We start from the raw sequence: 19,941 nt of genomic DNA on the forward strand, positions 1-19,941 counted from the left end.
TAGCTAAAAAGTTGGGGGGTAGGGAAGGAAGCTTTTTCAGGTTTGGCAGAGTTTGGTAGGGATACAGACTTAGCTCTGGGATCACTGAGTAGAAAAAAAAATGATTTTACTACAAACTCAGTCTTTCTAAAGCTGCTTCTTAGTTCTCAGTGAACAATATAAATAGTTCTGTAAGCAAGAACATAAAATTCTAAATCAGATCCAAAGTTACTTTGTGATCAGAATCTTGGCTTTTCTGACACTCCCGCTGAGGCCTCAGTCAGGACTGATTATGTTGTCTTGAACTCTAGACCCACCCTGAAGTTGCAACTCCAGCAATTAGAGTTTAACCTAGAATAACTAATATATACATATATGTTATATTTATATATGCAATCCTTTGAAACTGCTACTTTCTAATGATGAATAAAACAAATGCTGATTTTAAAATGTAAGACTTGAAATGTTACCAACATTTACTACCATTTATTACCATTAACAGAAATATTACCTCTAGTGTGTTTGCCGAAAGTAGTTCAAAATCTGGAAGATTATGCATTATTTCCAAATATATTTCTTTAGCATCCAATGAATTAAGGAACTAAAATAAGAGAATCATATTATAATCTTTTAAATCGACATCCATTTATTTTAGTGTCTTTTTTCCATATAATTCTTTTTTTTTTTTTTAAAGATTTTATTTATTTGTCAGAGAGAGAGAGGGAGAGAGAGGCAGACAGAATGGCAGGCAGAGGCAGAGGGAGAAGCAGGCTCCCCGCCGAGCAAGGAGCCCGATGTGGGACTCGATCCCAGGACGCTGGGATCATGACCTGAGCTGAAGGCAGCTGCTCAATCAACTAAGCCACCCAGGTGTCCCTAATATCAAGAGAGGACTGATTTAATTAACAATATAGACATTGCTCTAACAATAGTTTCTAAACAGAAATTAACTGGCCATGAAAATAAAAGATGGAAATAAATAATTAACATTAACACTGAAACACAATTTCGTTAAGGGGGGAAAAAAAACACCTTCTAGAGAGTTCAAAAACCTGAGAGAAATTTTCCAGAAAATAGGAAGTTGTTTAAAAAATCCACTTAAAGTATGTCACATTTAGTGGATGGCTTGTTACTTAGGGATTGTTGGTTTATCCATTTATGTGTTATTTATCTCTAGCACATAGTATATAATATACATAGGCACTATATATAGTGTCCACTTACATGCCAGATAATCTTCTAGGGAGTTGAGGTATAACAGTAAAAAAAAAAAAAAAAAAAAATCAAACTTAAAAATGTATTGTTGGAGAAAAATAAAAATACAAAGATAATATATTAGTGTATACTATAAGGGGATAAATGCTCTAGTAGCAGTGGAAGTGGATTTTAAAACGATTTTAATGACAGAGTCACAAATTCTCCTGATACGACTATGAGAAAAAGAAGAGTTAAGAATGACTGCAAGGTATTTGACCTGAAAGATAAAGGATGGATTTTTTTTATCAACTGAGATAGAGAAAACTGTGGGTAGAGCAGATTTATGGGAGGATATTAGCAGTATAGGTACAGATATCTAAGTTTGAAAAAAATCAGTTCATATTCCAGGGGAGATGTCAAATAGGCAGTGGAATATGTATGTAGGTCTGGAGTGGAGGTCAGAGGTTTGGGCCACAGATAAAAGTGGAAAGTTATCAGCATGAAGTCCTAAGTGCACATATATATATGTAGAGATCTGGAAGAGTATTTGTCAAGATTTGATGGTGCTTATCTACGGGTGGTTTGGTTTTAGAAGAATTTTGATCTATCTATATACATTTCTATACCCACACATGAACATCTGTAGTGAATATGTGTTACCTTTGTTGACATCAAGAAAGCAGAATTAAAATACAGAAATAAAACTATTGACACTTTGTCTTAATTTATTATTGTCTTTTGAAGTTCCCTAGGGACCTATCTAATATCCCATTATTTATCTTAGCTCCTTGATAACTAGCTTGAGCCTCAGTCTCCTCATTCATAAAATTAGGGAGGTGAACCGTACAGTAGATTGCCAAACTGAGTTTATACCAGAATCTAACAGAGTGGTTTAAAAAAACAAACACGAGTTCCAAACATACGAATGATCTATATTTTAACATTAGAAAATACACATATAAATGGAAACCAATGAAAATTCATATAACCTAAGAATGTTTTCCATACTTCTGGGTTGTAAAGTGCAATGGTTTCTACCACTGTAAAATAATCCTTATAGCAGACCTTACCATTAAATAGAATCCCAGAAATTAAATACTTATTCTAAATATCAAATGTTTATTATAAGTGGATTCATTTCCTTGTTACTGTTTACAAAATGATTTATAATGTTTGAATATATGTGTTCACATATATATAAAGAAATTAGTAACTCATACCAAAACACTGCTTTTCTCTTTGTTACTTAAAGTGGCTCCAGGAGGAAAATAGGCAGTAGTACTTGTTGTAATATCCAAACTTTTACAAAGGTTGTCCTGGGTGGCACAGTCCATCCACCCTACATTAACAAGACCATCCTACAGTGCAAAGAAACAACAACAAAAAAAAACCCAAAACAGGTCACGTGTTAAGTAAAAGAGAAAGTTAAAGGAATTTAGTTTTATTTAGAAAACCCCAACTTTTCTACTGTAAATTTAAATTTTTTTAAAAAGTTTAAACAATAAATGACCAGATTTGAATTACATGATTAATAAAGTTGGTCTAATAGATATAAAAATTCTACCAAACATATATAGAAAACATATTTTTGAGCACACATAGATTCTTCACAATTTTCCTAACTGATAAACTTCCAGGCAGCAAAAGGAGCTCCTACAGTGTTAAAGTATCAACAACATACAGATTACATTCCCAACCATAATGTGATGAGAGCTAAAAATACAACAAAATAACAATATTGCAAAAACAGTAAGAAATAAAGTTTGGAGGGACACAAACACTTATAAATACCTCTTTGATTAAAGAAAAATTCAGTTAGGTTAGATATTTAGAAGTGAATGACAATGAAAGTACCACATGTCAAAATTCTAATTAGGAAGAAAAGTTTTATAGCTATGAATACACTTATCAAAAACCAAAATTTACAAGTAAGTGTTTAAAGAACTATGAAAAAATATTTAGAATCAATTCTCAAGTGTCTTTCTTAATACGGTCATAGTTTTACAAAATAATTGATGCTTACCAACATGCCACTGAGCCTGAGTTGTGTCTGTGAAGCCAAACAATCTAGCGAGGAAAAAAATTGTAACACAATTTTAGCTTTATTAAGTCTGTACTTTATTTTGCCTTTCACCCCAAACTAACACAGTGATTCTAAGGCAACTGACTGGACTCCACTGGTAAATGTCCATACATGCTGACACACATGCACACGCGTGCACATTCTCTCCCTAGTTTCCCAGGATTTCTAGCTAAAGGTAATCTCTTTACAATGATCCTCTTAAATCTCTGCTCCTATCAATAATCCCCTTGATCTAAGAAATCTCATGATTTTGGAGAAATGAAATGTAATGGCTCTATTTGATAAAGATATATAAAGAACATTTAAATTTAAAATACAACAGTCTTTTATTTAATTTTAATTCCAGTAGTTAACATGCAGTGTTTCAGGTGTACAACAAAGGGATTCAACAATTCTATACATTACAGTGCTCTTCATGGCAAGTGTATTCTTTAATCTCCATGACTTTATTCACCCATCCCCCCACCCACCTTCCCTCTGGTAACCACTAGTTTGTTCTCTATACTTCAAAATCTATTTCTTGGTTTGTCTCTTTTTCCCTCTTTCTTAAATTCCATGTGTGAAATCATATGGTATTTATCTTTTTTTCACTGACTTATTTCACTTAGGATTATAGTCTCTAAATCCATCCATGCTGTTGCCAATGACAAGATTTCATTATTTTTTTTTAGGCTGAATATTCCACTATATACCATAATGCCACTTCTTTATTCATTCATCTATTGGTGGACACTTGGGCTGCTTCCATAATTTGGATATTATAATTAATGCTGCAATCAACACAGGGAGCTATGTATCTTTTTCAACTAGTTTTCATATTCTTTGGGTAATTACTGGATCATATGATAGCTCTATTTTCAACTTTTTGAGGAACCTCCATATTGCCACAGTGGCTGCATCAGTTTGCATTCCCACCAAAAAGTGCACAATGGTTCCTTTTTCACCACATCCTCATCCATACTTGTTTCCTGTTTTTGATTTTAGTCATTCTGATAGGTGTGAGGTGTGAGATGCTCAACATAATCATGATCCTTTTGTGTGTGTTGGTCATCTGTGTGTCTTCTTTGGTGAAATGTCTATTCATGTCTCCTCCCCATTTGCAAACTGGATTATTTGTGTGTGTGTTGAGCTACATATGTTCTTTAATATTTTCTTCTCCCATTCTATATATTGTCTTTTAGTTTTGTTGTTTCCTTTGCTGGGCAGGTTTTTATTTTGATGTGATCCCAATAGTTTACTTTTGCTTTTGTTTTTCTTGCCTTAGGAGGCATGTCTGGAAAAATGTTGTGGCTGATAGAGAAATTACTGCCTGTGCACTCTTCTAGAATTTTTATGGTTTCAGGTCTTACTTTTAGGGCCTTACTTCATTTTATTTTTGTTAATGGTGTAAGAAAGTGGTCCAATTTTCCCAACAGTATTTGTTGAAGGGACTTTTCCCCCCACTACATATTCTCCCCCCTTTGTAGATTAATTAACCACAAAAGCACGGCTTTATTTTTTGGGCTCTCTACGCTTTCTCTTGATCTGTGTCTATTTTTGTGCTAGTAGCATACTGTTTTAATTACTATAGGTTTGTAGGAAATCTTGCAATCTGAGATTGTTATACCTCCAGTTTTGTTCTTTTTCAAGGTTGCTTTGCTATATGGGATTTTTGCAGTTCTATACAAATTTTAGGATTATTTGTTCTATTTCTACAAAAAATGCTGTTGGTATTTTGATAGGGTTTGTAGTAAATCTACAGATTGAATTTGGATAGCATGGACATTTTAAACAATTTTGTTCTTCCAATCCATAACCATGGAATGGTATCTTTCCATTTGTTTGTATTGTCTTCAGTTTCTTTCATCATGTTCTATAGTTCCATAGTATACATCTTTTACCTTTTTGGTTAAGTTTATTCTTAAGTATTTCACTACTCTTGGTGCAATTCTAAATAGGATGATTTTCTTAATTTTTATTTCTGCTGCTTTATTATTAGGGTATAGAAATGCAACAGGTTTCTGTATATTGATTTTGCACCCTGCAACTTTACTGAATTCATTTATCAGTGCTAATAGTTTTCAGTGGAGTCTTTAGGGTTTCCTATATGTTACTTGCAAATAGTGATTATTTACTGATTACTATTACTATTTACCATTTACTGATCTAGATGCCTTTTCTTTTTCTTGTCTGACTACTGTGGCTAGGACTTCCAGTACTACACTGAATAAAGTGGTCAGAAGGGACATTCTTGTCTTGGCCCTGATCTTAGGAGAAAAACTTTCAGTTTGTCACCACTGAGTATCATGTTAGCTATAGATTAGTATACAGCCTTTATTATGTTGAGGTATGTTCCTTCTAAACCTACTTTGTTCATAAATGAATGCTGTACTTTGTCAAATGCTTTTTCTGCATCTACTGAAATGATCGTATGCTTTTTTTTTTTTTTTTTTTTTAAGATTTTGTTTATTTATTTAACAGACAGAGATCACAGGTAGGAAGAGAGGCAGGCAGAGAGAGGAGGAGGAGGCAGGCTCCCTGCTGACCAGAGAGCCCAATGCGGGGCTCGATCCCAGGACCCCGGTATCATGACCTGAGTGGAAGGCAGAGGCTTTAACCCACTGAGTCACCCAGGCGCCCCCATCATATGGTTTTTATCTTTTCTTTTGTTGATATCACATTGTTGATATCACATCGATTGATTTGATAATGTTGAACCACCCTTGTATCCCAGAATTCAATCCCACTTCATTATGGTAAATGAATTTTTTAATGTATTGTTAGAGATTTTTGTATCTATGTATCTATGTTCATCAGAGATATTAGCGTATAGTTTTTTTTTGTTTTGTTTTGTTTTTTTTTTTTTGTAGCATCTTCTGGTTTTGGTATCAGGGTAATGCTGGCCTCCTAGAATGAATACGGAAGCTTTGCTTCATAAAATACAATATAGTTTTAAAAAAACTCATCATTTTCATGAAAATGCTAGGATACAATGAGACATATTTAGAAGCAAGGGAGCTGTAGCACCATACAGCTTTTAAAGATATGTAACAACAATCTACCTGGGGTGAAAAGTAAAAGAATGTCAGAAAGTTTAAGTTTTCTTAATGTGTGGAAAAAAACAGAAATCTATGCATTAGACCAAAATGAAACAAAATCCCTCAATGATAGCCTAATTTAAGGGTTATTTTTGCTTGAAGGCAATATCTTCCTAAGATGGGCCTTACAGGATAGGGGTGAGTGGCTGATTTTAGCTGAGGGCAATTTGTTCTCAATACAGTAGCATGAAGCTGACAGGTAAAGTCTGGGTTAAAGACCCATGTTGGAATTAAACATATGAAAATGTATTAATGAATTGGGGTATTCTGTAATAATGGGGCTGATTTTTAACCGATCTCATTGTTTGAATAGAGTTTAATAGTTTGTGGTTTGGTACCTAGAGTACGGAATTTTCTAACTAATTTACTGGTAAAAAGTTTCCTAGAAATGGAAAGTTGTCATCTTCAAATATTTTATAAGGCAACATGCATACATTTTTGATATGTTAAGTATGAGACAAAGTCCATAATACCAAAAAATTATTATTTTGGGAGGGTTACAATCTGTCAACAACTAATTATTTTTGCAAACTGCCAAATATATCTGTGGTTATCCGAATGTACTATTTATAATGAGAATAATTAAGTTGAAAAACTGGACCACCAAACAAAATCATAAATGAAATAAATGAAATCTCAACAAATTAGTAATCTATAACTTATGTGTAAATTAATAAATAATTTAAGTATTTGTTAAATGAAAAATTGTAACTGGATATGAACTGTAGTTTGAAGTACTGAAATCAATTACAGTAGAATACTTAAGACTGACAGCTAGTCAAAAGGTACAAACTCCTTGTTAGAAGATTAACAGGTTCTAGGAATGTGATGTACAGCATGGTGATAATAACTGATATTACTGTATCATACACTTGAAAACTGCTAAGAGTAGATTTTAAATATTCTTACCATGAAAAAGAAATGGTATTTATGGGACAGAAATGCAGTGTTAGCTAATGCTATGGTGGTAATCATTTTGTAATATGTAAGTGTATTGACAGGTTGTATACCATGAAGGTACATTATTTATATGACAACTTTATCTCAATTAAAAAAATAAAAATTAAGTATCTTGGTTTTTTCATCATTACAAAATAAAAAAATTACCTCCTCCTTTGGAACAAAAAGTGATCAGCCAGCCAACACCCGCAGCAAAAGCAGTTTGTATGGAGTTAACAAAATTCCCTTGAAAGAAAATTAAGCAAATTTCTGATTATCTATTACTGGAATTCAGGAATTCATAAAAATCCTCTTGAAACATATCAAATTCCTACATTGACTTTCCATTGTTTTCATCATCTAAAATCTTAATTCATTATTTCATTAAGAAATTGGTAACTAAAACTGGTAACCAAGGCTCCTGTGATCTGAGCTTTGTCTACCCATTCAGCTAGCTGTGTTTTTCCTCATACTATTCCACCTGCTGCCCATCTTTCTGTTAGATTTATGGCAAGGTAATGGCAGTTAATAACGTTCACAGTGCTCTTTGAAGGCTTCCTCTCCATTTTCATGACAGATTGGGTCTGACTTCATTCAAGAAGTATCTTCTAATCCTTCCAGTTTTCCTCATTTGAGTTCTTTTATATCCTTCATGTTTCCCTAAGACTGCCTCTACCATAATAGTTATTACACTGCGTTAATGGTTTACTAATGCCTTCCTTGCTAAAACAATGAGAATTACATATTACTGCAGCCCTAATATTTAACACAGTTCCAGAGACATTACTTGTATTCAGAGAATGGTGTGAACATCTTACTAGATATGAATACTATCATTTCATGGGTATCACAGAGTATAACCCACCTAAAGTCACTTGATGAATTAAAAGTCTAAGATTAGAGGAAAGAGTTTTTAAACTTTAAAATTACACTGGATCAGGAATTGACTGCTTGATACAGTACACTTATGAAAGCAATAAAATGCTTGGTTAACTAAACATTGTACTCTGAAAGCTGCCATTACACCTAGCATCACACCATATTCATTTCCCATATCTTAACTGCTTTAATTTCTATACAAATCTGATTCACTTGTTAAATACCAACTATTTAGCAGAGGTCAGAAAAATAACAAAATTCCCTTCTTTTTAAAAAGCATGGATAAGATAGCTTAAAAATTTCAATATTATGACCAACGTGTTAACACTATTACTGAAAAAAAATTAAAATACGAAAATCAAAGTATCCTTGAAAATCAAAGAAATGAAAATAAAATTACCTGTCCATAATTCTGTCACGGTGCTTCTAACATGCTGCATGGCAAAACTCACTAAACTTTCCTTTGATCTGTCACCATGATATTTCACTGCAGCCTTTTTTTTTTTTTTTATAAAAAGAAAAACATCTTTTATTGTTTCTTTTAAACACTCAATAGGAATAATACCAAATGCTTTCAACTTTACCTTATTTTGAATACAATAAGATTTATTTCTCAATACTATTTCCAAACGATATACTGCAGATCTTGATTGTATAGATTCCACAAAAGACATTTCAACAACACTATTTATAATAGTTTTCTAGTTTGTTTTTTCATTAGAAAAAGAAGGAGATATCAGAACTTTATATTCAATGAGACAATACAGGTAAAATATTTTGTGAACTATGAAGTACAATATGCATAATGGTTCAGTTAAGACAGAAACCAATGGTAAACATTTAATTTTGAAATAAAGAAAGGTCAAAGTAATGGCATTTAAATTATTCACAATATAATCCAAAATGTTTATTATGACTAGACTCTAGTTAGATGGCACCTAAAATCATATTTAAAAATCAAAACATTCTACAAAATCATGTATTGTGTTCTCACTAGTATTTTCCTTGTCATAAAGTTCCAAATTTAAAAAATGCCAACTTTACCCCTTACCATTCCAGACCTAAAAATGAAGAGGCTGGGATAACTGTTGACTCCCTTCATTCGGCAAAGCATTCTATCATCACCACAGTTAACGGCACCAATTCGAAGTAATCCATCCACTTCTTTAGCAAAGTCTCTCCACTAGTAAGAAAAAAGAGTAAGTATTGCCCTGATAAGGTAATTTTTCTTTCCTTGAACATTCTTCAAGCTACGCATTCTTAAAGAAGAGTATTTTTATCAAATAAAACCATACATATATGAAAGTATTTGATAATTGATAGTTATCATTACTAATAATAGAACAAAGTCCTAATATATTAAAAAAACACTTGGCAGATCAGAATAAAATTTTAACAATCAAGATGTAAAAAAATACATACTGTGGGAGCTAAATCATGGCAGTGTGAACATCCTGGGGAGTAAAAGTTCACAAACCAAAGTTCTCCAGAATTAACAGCAGCATCTAAAGCATATAAAACCAAAACAACTTAGAATTATTTGCTGAAGGTTTGTGCATATTTTAGTTAAAATTTTGTTTTAGTCATACATCTTCCATACTACCTTTGTTATTTTCTGTGCAAGTTTTTCTTTCTTTCTTTCTTTTTTTTTAAAGATTTTATTTATTTATTTGACAGAAAGAAAGATCACAGGTTGGCAGAGAGGCAGGCAGAGAGAGAGGAGGAAGCAGGCTCCCCGCAGAGCAGAGAGCCTGATGCGGGGCTTGATCCCAGGACCCTGGGATCATGACCTGAGCCGAAAGCAGAGGCTCAACCCACTGAGCCACCCAGGCGCCCCTGTGCAAGTTTTTCTATAAAAAGAGAACATGTTACAGTTGACCCTTGAACAATATGGGCTTGGATTTTTTTCTGATACAGTAATGTACCTGTATTTTCTCTTCCTTATGATTTTAATAATTTTTCCTCTAGTTTACTATTAAGAATAACAGTATATAACATATATACAAAACGTGTTAATCTACCGTTATGTTACTACAAGGCTTCTAGTCAACAGAAAGCTATTAGTAGTTATGTTTGGGAAAGTCAACTGGGTGGGAGGCCAGTGCCCCAACCCCTGCACTGTTCAACGGTCAACTGTGTATCAACTGTCAAACTAACAATATTGCAAAAAACCTCCTTTGGGCACATACTTGACTAAAGCAAGACACACTTGTCACCATGAAGCTCTGAAGAGATGTGGCATAAGGAATCAGCAGCCAAACCTCATACACAAGTTTGTGTGGATAAGAGAAATAAATGAAGAGGAGAAACAGTGAGAGCTGGAAATTTAAGTTCATCTACTAACTGCAGAACAGGTTACATACCTGGGTAAATCAGTTCTGACAGCTACTTCAAATTTTCAAAGAATGAAATAAGACAACTACACAAGACAGTAAGGACTGTGGAGACTAAATTTAATCTTTGTCCTTAAGTCATTTACCTAAACTCTTTTATTAGAAAAACATTAGATCACGGTTTTTAACAGTTTAAAACACAAATACATATTTGCTAATATAATGGATCTGAATATCACATGATATCTAGCCAATAATCTATTATGCATTATAATCTATAAAATGACCAGATGTAAACTCTTAAGAAGAGAACATAGATAGTAAATTTCTTTGACCCCAGCAGTAACAACATTGTTTTAGAAATGTCTCCTAAAGCAAGGAAAACAAAAGCAAAAATAAACTATTACATCAGAATAAAAAGCTTTTGCACAGCAAAGAAAACCATCACCAAAAAAAGGAACCTCCGAAATCAGAGAAGATAAATACATAAGAAGTTTATAAAATCTAATACCAAAAACCCCACATAATCTGATTAAAACTGTGCAGAGGGGCGCCTGGGTGGCTCAGTGGGTTAAGCCGCTGCCTTCGGCTCAGGTCATGATCTCAGGGTCCTGAGATCGAGTCCCGCATCGGGTTCTCTGCTTGGCAGGGAGCCTGCTTCCCTCTCTCTCTCTCTCTCTCTCTCTCTCTCTCTGCCTGCCTCTCTGCCTAACTGTGCTCTCTCTCTGTCAAATAAATAAATAAAATCTTAAAAAAAAAAAAAAAACTGTGCAGAGGATCTGTATATTTTTCCAAAGAAGATATACAGATGTATGTAAAAGATGCTTAACATCACTAAACATCAGAGAAAAGCAAATCATAACCACTATTATCACTTTACATCTGTCAGAATAGCTAGAATCAAGACGAAATAACAAGTACGGCAAGGATGTACAGAGAATGGGACACTTGTGCATTGTGGATGAGAGTGTAAATTGTTATAGGGAGGTTCCTCAAAAAACTAAATATAGAACTAACATATGATCCAATAATTTCACTGGGTATTTACCTAGAAAAAACAAAAAACTAATTTGAAAGATAACATGCACCTTTGTGTTTACTGCAGCATTATTTATAATAGCCAAGATACGGAAGCAGCCCAAGTGTCCACTGACAGATTAACAGATTAAAAATGTGGTATATATACAATGGAATATTAGCCATAAAAAGGATGAGATCCTGCCATTTGTGACAATAAAGATGGACCTACAAGGTTATTATGCTAAGTGAAATAAGTCAAAGAAAAACAAACACCATATGATTTCACTTATATGTGAAACCTAAAAAACAGAACAGATGAATAAGAAAACAAAAAGTACAATCAGACATGTAAGTACAAACTGATGGTTCCCAGTGGGGAGGAATGTGTGGGGAAAGAGCAAAATGGTAAAGGAAGTGGGAGTTACCAGCTCCCAGTTATGGAATAAATAAATAAGTCATGGGAATAAAAGATACAGAGAATACAGTCTGTGGTATTGTAACAGCATTGCACAGTGACAGATGGCAGCTACACTGGTGAAGAACACAGCACACCTACAGAGCTGTTGAGTCACTACGTTGTACACCTGAAACTAATGTAACATAGTGTGTCAACTCTACTCAAAAAACAACTCAATGTTTACTTTCAATTTCAAGACACATGGATCTGTAGAGAAAAGCTAATCTGTACATTACTGGTAAAGCATATAATTTATCATTTTATTAGCTATTCCCTGGCAATGTTTAGAAAGTCTGACCAACAGATCATTCTATCTAAGTGGCTAAAATAATTGCCATATAAACTTGGACCACCAACTGGTAATAACTTAGGTAAAACTTTTATAAACTCAGTGAAGACTCTAACAGAAATAGGGTTGTTTCATTAGCTATAAATAAGAAATGAGATGGGTACTTATATATAAAAAGATAAAAAAATGATTAGACAAAATAGGACTGATCATAAGTCTTTTTTTTTTTTTAAGATTTTATTTATTTATTTGACAGAGATCACAAGTAGGCAGAGAGGCAGGCAGAGAGAGAGGAAGGGAAGCAGGCCCCCTGCTGAGCAGAGAGCCCCATGCGGGACTCGATCCCAGGACCCTGAGATCATGATCCAAGCCAAAGGCTTAACCCACTGAGCCACCCAGGCGCCCTGATCATAAGTCTTAAATAAAAGTATGACATATGACAAATCTGAATGGCATTTAAATTGAAACAAAACTGTTCACAGTGAAAAATGTCCTTTTGGTACTTTTGTTTTCACAGAGCACTTTTAACGTATTTATACAGTTCCCACTGCTGCTGAGTAAAATTAAAAATATTCTTAATGCTGTGTTATTGACGCTCAATGTTTTTACAAAACCCAGCAACACAGAATAAAACAAGTATATTTCAGAATGCAACTTTCAGCTTCTAAATTCTACAATTACAGTAGTGTCCACTTATATCCACACAACGACAGCTAACAACTTGTTAGCTTAGAAAAATGTAACAATAGGATGAGGTCATAAACACGTGAGGTAACAGAGATCAAAGAGTTAAGAGCATAAATTACTGAGTAAGAGAAAACTAAATGTACAAGTGGTAACAGAGATCGAAGAGTTAAGAGCATAAATTACTAAGTAAGACAAAACTAAATGTAAAAGTATAGGGAATACAGTCAATAAGACAACTGATGAGTAACTCTAATGCTAACAGGTTCATTTCATTTAAGAAAAAAAGAGCAGCACAAGCATAGGCTTTAAGATGAACCAGAGCTGAGTGTATGCCCTATCTCTGGTACTGTGTCAGTCAGGAAAGATTATGCTATAGTACACAAGTGATTCCAATTATGCATGGGCTGACAATAAAGGTTTATTTCTACCATTTATTACATGTCTATACTGAGTTGGCTGCAACTCTCCATGACCCCTGGCTGGTGGAGCAGGCTCTATTTTCAACAACGCTATTTCTCCTGACAGAGCAAAATGGTGAACTACATGTTGGCTCTTAAAAGCTTCTGCCCAGAAGTGACACACATTACTTCTGTTCACATTTCACTGGCCAAAGCAAGTCATGTGGTCATGCCCAAATTCTACAGAGTTGGATGTATAATTCTCCATCACAGAGAAGGAGAAACAATCAACATGGATGAATATAGTAAAATATACCACAATTACCTAATAGCTGAACTTAGGTATGTAATTGTTTTTTTCCCCTCAAATGCAGTTTGTAATTTCTGGGGAAAAAACCCTAGTATCAATATTGATGTTTGTTGTGAAGATTAGGTATGTTAAATATTAATTGCCTGGAATAGGAACTGATGCTCACAAATTAAAGCAATGTTTTATTATTCTCTTCCACTTACCTACAAAACATTCTTATAATATGACCACTTATTATTTGGAAGAACTTTGTCGTAATAACTCACTAAGAGGCAGCACAGGACTTGCTGGCAGACAGCACAGTTGTGAAATCAACAGCTCCATGAAACTGCACATTAAAAAATTTTTGCTACGATTTTTGTCCCTCAGAATGAAGCCTTTTAAGAGGATGTTTATTTATTCATTGATTCACTTTAGTTATTGAGAAATAATTCACTCCCTGATGTGACTATTATGGAAAAAAATTAGAAAATTTAGGGTATTAAAGGAAGTTTGTATTATTATTCCCAATGGTAGAATTTCATCTTTCTTGTCCCAAGGAAAAGGGTTTCAAAAAAAAGTCTTATCAATGAGAAGCAATCCAGTATAGCCCCTATTCCTGAGATTCCCCCAAACCTTACTAAGGATCCAGTTATGCACACATTCCTGCAAACATGGTCCAGAATGTTGAGAAGTTCACCCTATGCAGGCTGTGCTTTGTATCATTTCACCACTGAATGGGTTTTGTTAGATGCCTTTACATCTTGTATTAACTAGATATGTCTGCTTCATAACTACAAGAATTACAATTCATAATCGTTAATTGAAATTAACAATAACTACTCTTCAAAAGAAGAGTTTTCTGACAAATAATTGAACAAAATCCTAGATTTCACCTTGTTAGATGATGGGGATTTAAGAAAAAAGAAAAGAAAAAAAAAGGCAGAGGTGCTGTGAGCTCCTTTGCAATTTCTTGAGTTTGTCTTTAAAAGGATGCCTGTATTATGTAAGTACTATTCAGAATGACTAGTAAAATTGAGATGTCCTCTGCTTTTGCAGATACTGTCTAGAATTTGCTTATAATGACTAAAAATCTACTTTTCTGTAACACATAAAAAGACAGTATGAACCATGCTTAGTAGGAAGGATGAGAACCTTAAGTAGAGTTTACTAATCAGATTTTCTCTTCTGTACTATAAACACTCTAGAGTTCAGTACTGATAAAAGTGAACTATGTAATTAGCACTAACTCTCCCACAACAACTGCAAAATTGGACAAAATATAAGACTTCTGCTGAAAGCATCAGACATTTACCAATATAGTAAAGAACTAGAGGGCCAAAGCATGGAAGGAGATGAAAATCACAACGCCGGCATTTTCAAAAAAAGGTAGTTGACTGGCAAGAAAGTGAGCAGAACTTTCAATACATTCATGAGGCTAGAGGGACAAAAATAGAGTACAGGGCAAATCTAAGAAAGGGTCCTCTAAATAAAGATAAACTGGAAAGTGACCAGTCCTCTCAAAATCCAAAGCTTGGCTTTTGAATCATTTCAGTCTCTGGATAAAACTGATCTGAGGTTGTTAGTGACCTCAGCCAGAAGAAAGCGTAACTCCTCTCTGGGAAAAGAGAACAACATAATTTTAAAATATCTTTGCAATTATATGCATAGTTATACAACAACAGAAATAACCAGTAATAGAAAGAAATACACAACCAAGTAGGTCAATGTCATATTTACACAAGTACAAATTGATACTATCTTGCTTCAGCTTCTTCAATTAAAACATCTGGAGCAGCTTGCTTCAGCCCAGTTACAGAGTACCTTCAGAGATCAGATGCCATGGTGCCAACTATGCACTGAACCTATCAGTATTAGCTTATTATTTCCGAAAAATGACGTCTAAGGTTTTGTGGCTGCATTTTTAACTACTCTTTGGGGGTTGTACATGAATTATTAGCAGTTTTTAATAACTGTTCCATAATGACACACCTGAAAATGTTTGAACCCATATGCAATATAACCATCAGGAAAATCTCTCATTCTGGGTTACCCCATTTAATTGGTCAGTTTTCAAGTTCTGTTCAGTTCTTCCAATTCTATCTCTAATTCCACTTTTCTGCCCTACTGGTCCCCAAACACTCACTGGCAAACTAGCTGATGAGAGGTAATAAGAGCCATAGAGGAAAGCTATAGGTTCATATAACTACATTCAGTGGAGTTATGATTCTCTAGCTTGTGATAGGAGTACCATTTTTGTCTACCAAAAATCCAAAAAAAAAAAAAAATCAAATTTTTCCAATTTTCTTTGTATAGAAGACACACCTTTTTATTTTAAGAACTTGTTCAAGTGCTCATGTATAGGACTATTGACAAAATGCACTGAATATCTTTGTAGGCCTAGGCTCACCAACAGGATAGAGAAAATAAGTGCAGTTCTTGGTCAGAAGAAACTATTCAAAATCAAGCGACTATTAGACATCTTTGATAATGATGATGTGTGAGAAACACTATATGCATTATTTTTTGCAGCTAGTATGCTATTTTTATTTTCTAAATCAAATGAGATAATAGAACAAAATAAAATTGAAATTTGAGGTAAAATATTTATTTGAAATAGAAAGACTAAACCTATTTTATACATCTGCACAGCCTTTGAAAGTAAGAATCTAATCCAATAGTTTAGAGTTTCTAAAATGCAATGGAAGATTTTAATAGAACTGTTATTTTTACATCCATTTTCACAAAAATGAAAGTCAAAGTAAATCTGTTTCCAAAATAACCACAGTTAACTAAAACTCTGAAATCCAAAAGCTCCAAAATTGGGAATTTATACGTAAGTTTGCAGCAAGCTCTCATGGCATCCAAACCTGTCCTGAACTGTTCTGGGGCCACTTATCATTCTTTCTTTTTCTTTCTTGTGTACATACTGACACATTTACTCTGCAGAAAATATTAATGTTTTAGAAAAAAGTATACTGCCCAACATTCTGCACAGAACATTATTTAATCCACAGTGTATTGATGAAAAGTAATAAAATGAAACTTCACTAGAGTTGGAGGCTGGAATGAGAAGCCATACCTCTCAGCATCAATTACAGTAAGAACTGTCAATTATAAACCCCGACAGAATCATTATTAACAGAAAAGAATGATCAATTATAGTCTGTAGATCTGCCAATTAAACTGTTGTCACTGTGAACTCTTGCTTTCCTCCAATGGATTTTCATTCAGAACAACCCTTCCCAATTTCCTCCTTTTTCCCCATAAAGTAACATTCCTCTCTGCTGTTTGTTAGACTTGCCTATGTTTTTGCCCTACCTTGCAAGTCCCAAACTGTAATTCCCTGCTATTCTTGAATAAACCCTTTCTTTTCCTGGTAAAATATCCTGTTTTCAGGTTGACATTATTTGGCGATCAGACATGGGCTCCAGGCAGGACCCCAACAACTATGAGACAGGTGAGCAGCAGATGCTGGCACCCACAGAGTCAACTGAGCTAACTCCTTCCTTACAACTCTGTAATCTGAGGTTAGGTTTTTTTCCTGGATTTTGAGTTCTGTTCTCTGCATTTTGAGCTCTCCAGGATTTATTCAGGATCTGTTTTAAGGCTTTGCTCTTCTTGAGAGTACTCGTTGGGCCTTTGGTCCAACTCTTCTTTGGAACCAGACTGTTTCTGTGGGAACTGCACTGGCCTTTGGTTCAACTCCTTTTTTGGGACCAGACCTTTTCTATAGGGACTATTCTTGTTGGGACTATACTGGCTTTTAGACTGATTCCTTCTGGAACCAGACTATTCCTACTGGAACTGTGCTGTTTAGGAATTTTTCTTTTTGCTTTAGGAGAAAAGCTCTAAGAAATGGGGTACTAGTCATCAAAATGCTTTGAGGGTATCTGTACTTCTAGGACTTCAGCTGGTTTTATGTTTAAAAACTATGGTCCTTCCTTATGCATATTTCTAAGTAAATGGACCCACTTAACTAAATTTAATTTTAGAACTTCAGTGACCATTATGGTGAACTTTGGATCTCCCCAAACTTACTTTCCTCAAAACTGAACTGGATAGCCATGACTCTACAGTTGTCAAAACTGAATGGGATGCCTGTATTCCCTGGTATTTTGAAGCATCTTACCAGGAACCTAAAATTGCCTCTGCAAAATACAATTTTTATACTAAATGAGGTGAACAATTAAAAAAAGGCTAAAAGGCTTCCTAGGGCTCCTTCCCCCTCCCCGATCTCACCTCAGAATGTGTACAGCCCCCCACGCTCAGGCCCCACCTCCACTGTCATCATCCTCCTTCCCTGCTACACACTTCTACCTCCACCTCCTCCAGGCCCTTGGGTACCTCATTTGAATTTTCTAACTGCACTTCTCTGAGTTATTTGGAACCTCTCCCTGCTCCCATCTCTCCTGAACCTACTAAACCTGCCCCATTAGAGACTTCTGAGAATCCAAATAAACCCCCAAATTTCTTAGGTTCCCTGGACTAAAGCTGAATTACAAGCCATAGTTAGTTTCCTAAAGTGAGTGATGACCCCCATAGGTCTGCTGAAGATTTTCGCATAGTTATTCAAACTTACCAACCTGGTCTCTCAGATATTTTTCAGTTAGTCTACATGCTTGTTCATGAGGGCCAGGCCAAACGCTGGATGAAATCAGCCCAGGGAGAACATCCTGAAAGGGATTCTGAGAAACAGACCCTGAACTTTTGGCAAGATGTTAGAACACTCGGCTATAAACCTCCACTGAGCAATTATAGCAACCTTTCCTAAGCCTGTTGCCTGGAACAAAATTCAGGCTTGCGCACAAAAAGCCTGATGAGCCTGTTCATGATTACTACAATGAACTTCAAATTATCTTTAAAGAAAATTATCTTACTGTGCATGCTGAATCCACACAGGTAGCATTTAACTTTATGTTTATTAGCAAGCTGAACCTGGGTCTCTTTTAGTTAAAAGAACCAAGACAAAATGGGAAACTATGTCCACTACAGATTAAATTTTGCAAACCAGCCTGCTCACAGCCTAAATGAGTCACCTGAAAGACAAACCACTAAAATTCTTAATTTTCAACCCCAGCAAATGAAAGCCGCTAAGCAAAACCAAAACCTCCTAGTGTCTGCTGTTGTTGAGAAGAGCCAGGACATTGGATAAAAGACTGTTACCCTCTTCAGTATTTCAGATGTCTTTAGTCCTCTAGACACCTTTCCAATGCCTTCCTAATTCCCACTGATAGGGATCCAAGGAACTACCAGGCATCTTCCCAATCTTCCCACTTAATTAGCTTGGAAAAACTACTTGTTTTTCCCTGTCCCTAACACCAAAGCTATAGTTTTTCTGCTCTACCTCACTGCTATATAAAGTCAACTTGCCCCAGAGTACTGAAATAGTTCAAATAGTGCGGGTCTTTAATCAACCTCAAAAGCTTCCTAGCTCTGAACCTATTCCCTTTTGTCTTGGGTCTTTAAGAAATATCTACCTTTATCTCCTTAGTTCTGCCACTCTATTCATTTACCAGGTTGACATTTCTTAGAAAAGTATTATGCCAGAGCAAGGGCTACGTTTTGAATTCAGGTAGGCTTCAGTGGATCCCGAACTCCCCCCCCCCCCCACCAACTCGGAAGCTAATCTCTAATTGCAAGGTTTTCTTGGACTGACTGGACACTGCTGAAAGTGGATTCCTCTGGCTCAACTTCTATATGCTTTACTTAAAAAAAAAAAAAAAAGGACACACCTGACCCTGCTATTTGGAAAGAGTGGATAGACACAGCTTTTGGGACTTTAAAGAAAAACCTAGTAAAGCCCCTAATAAATGCTTTTAGACATCCAACTTCCCTTTTTCCTCTTTGTATGTGAGAGAGAAGGGAAGGCTTTGTCTGCATTTTCCAAACCTCTACAACAGGGGGAAACCCCTTTTTTTGATCAGCTTTTTGGAAATAGCCTGATCTTGTGATCATGGATCATGATCCATGATCATTAATTTGATCATGATCCTGTGATCAAATTAATCCTTTACTTGGTTTTTTTCTGAAGGGTTAGAAGGTTGAAAATTCACAAGTCCTTCTTTCATCTGGTGTGTTATCTGACTCTGGAACTCTTATCCAAATTCATGGTCTCTGAATTTGCAACCTTACAGGTTGTATAGTTAGATAACATTTGTTTCTAAAAGTTCTTTTGAGATAACAATATTGTTTTAATACATCTTTGAGGTTTTGTTATTTTTTGCAACAAATTCATTAGCTATTGCTTCACGTATACTTGCATTGTACTGTCCCAAATGCACTTTGTAAATTCGGTGTGCTCTTGCAATACT

General features: G+C 35.0%; 1 protein-coding gene across 6 annotated transcripts in view; it reads right to left on the reverse strand.

Moving 5' to 3' along the window:
• DNAJC10 (DnaJ heat shock protein family (Hsp40) member C10) overlaps positions 1-19,941 on the reverse strand; it is a 49,764-nt gene that overhangs the window by 22,970 nt on the left and 6,853 nt on the right. For all 6 annotated transcript variants that reach the window (XM_082690208.1, XM_082690209.1, XM_082690205.1 and 3 more), the window contains 7 exons: positions 9,577-9,659; positions 9,206-9,337; positions 8,555-8,648; positions 7,444-7,521; positions 3,200-3,243; positions 2,397-2,534; positions 491-580 (listed from right to left, as the gene is read on the reverse strand). In XM_082690208.1, coding sequence (XP_082546334.1) covers positions 491-580; positions 2,397-2,534; positions 3,200-3,243; positions 7,444-7,521; positions 8,555-8,648; positions 9,206-9,337; positions 9,577-9,659 — 659 coding nt within the window. The remainder of the gene's footprint in view (positions 1-490; positions 581-2,396; positions 2,535-3,199; positions 3,244-7,443; positions 7,522-8,554; positions 8,649-9,205; positions 9,338-9,576; positions 9,660-19,941) is intronic.

This window comes from Mustela nivalis (genome assembly GCF_964662115.1).
Source record: "Mustela nivalis genome assembly, chromosome: 11".
Classification (NCBI taxonomy): Eukaryota; Metazoa; Chordata; class Mammalia; order Carnivora; family Mustelidae; genus Mustela; species Mustela nivalis.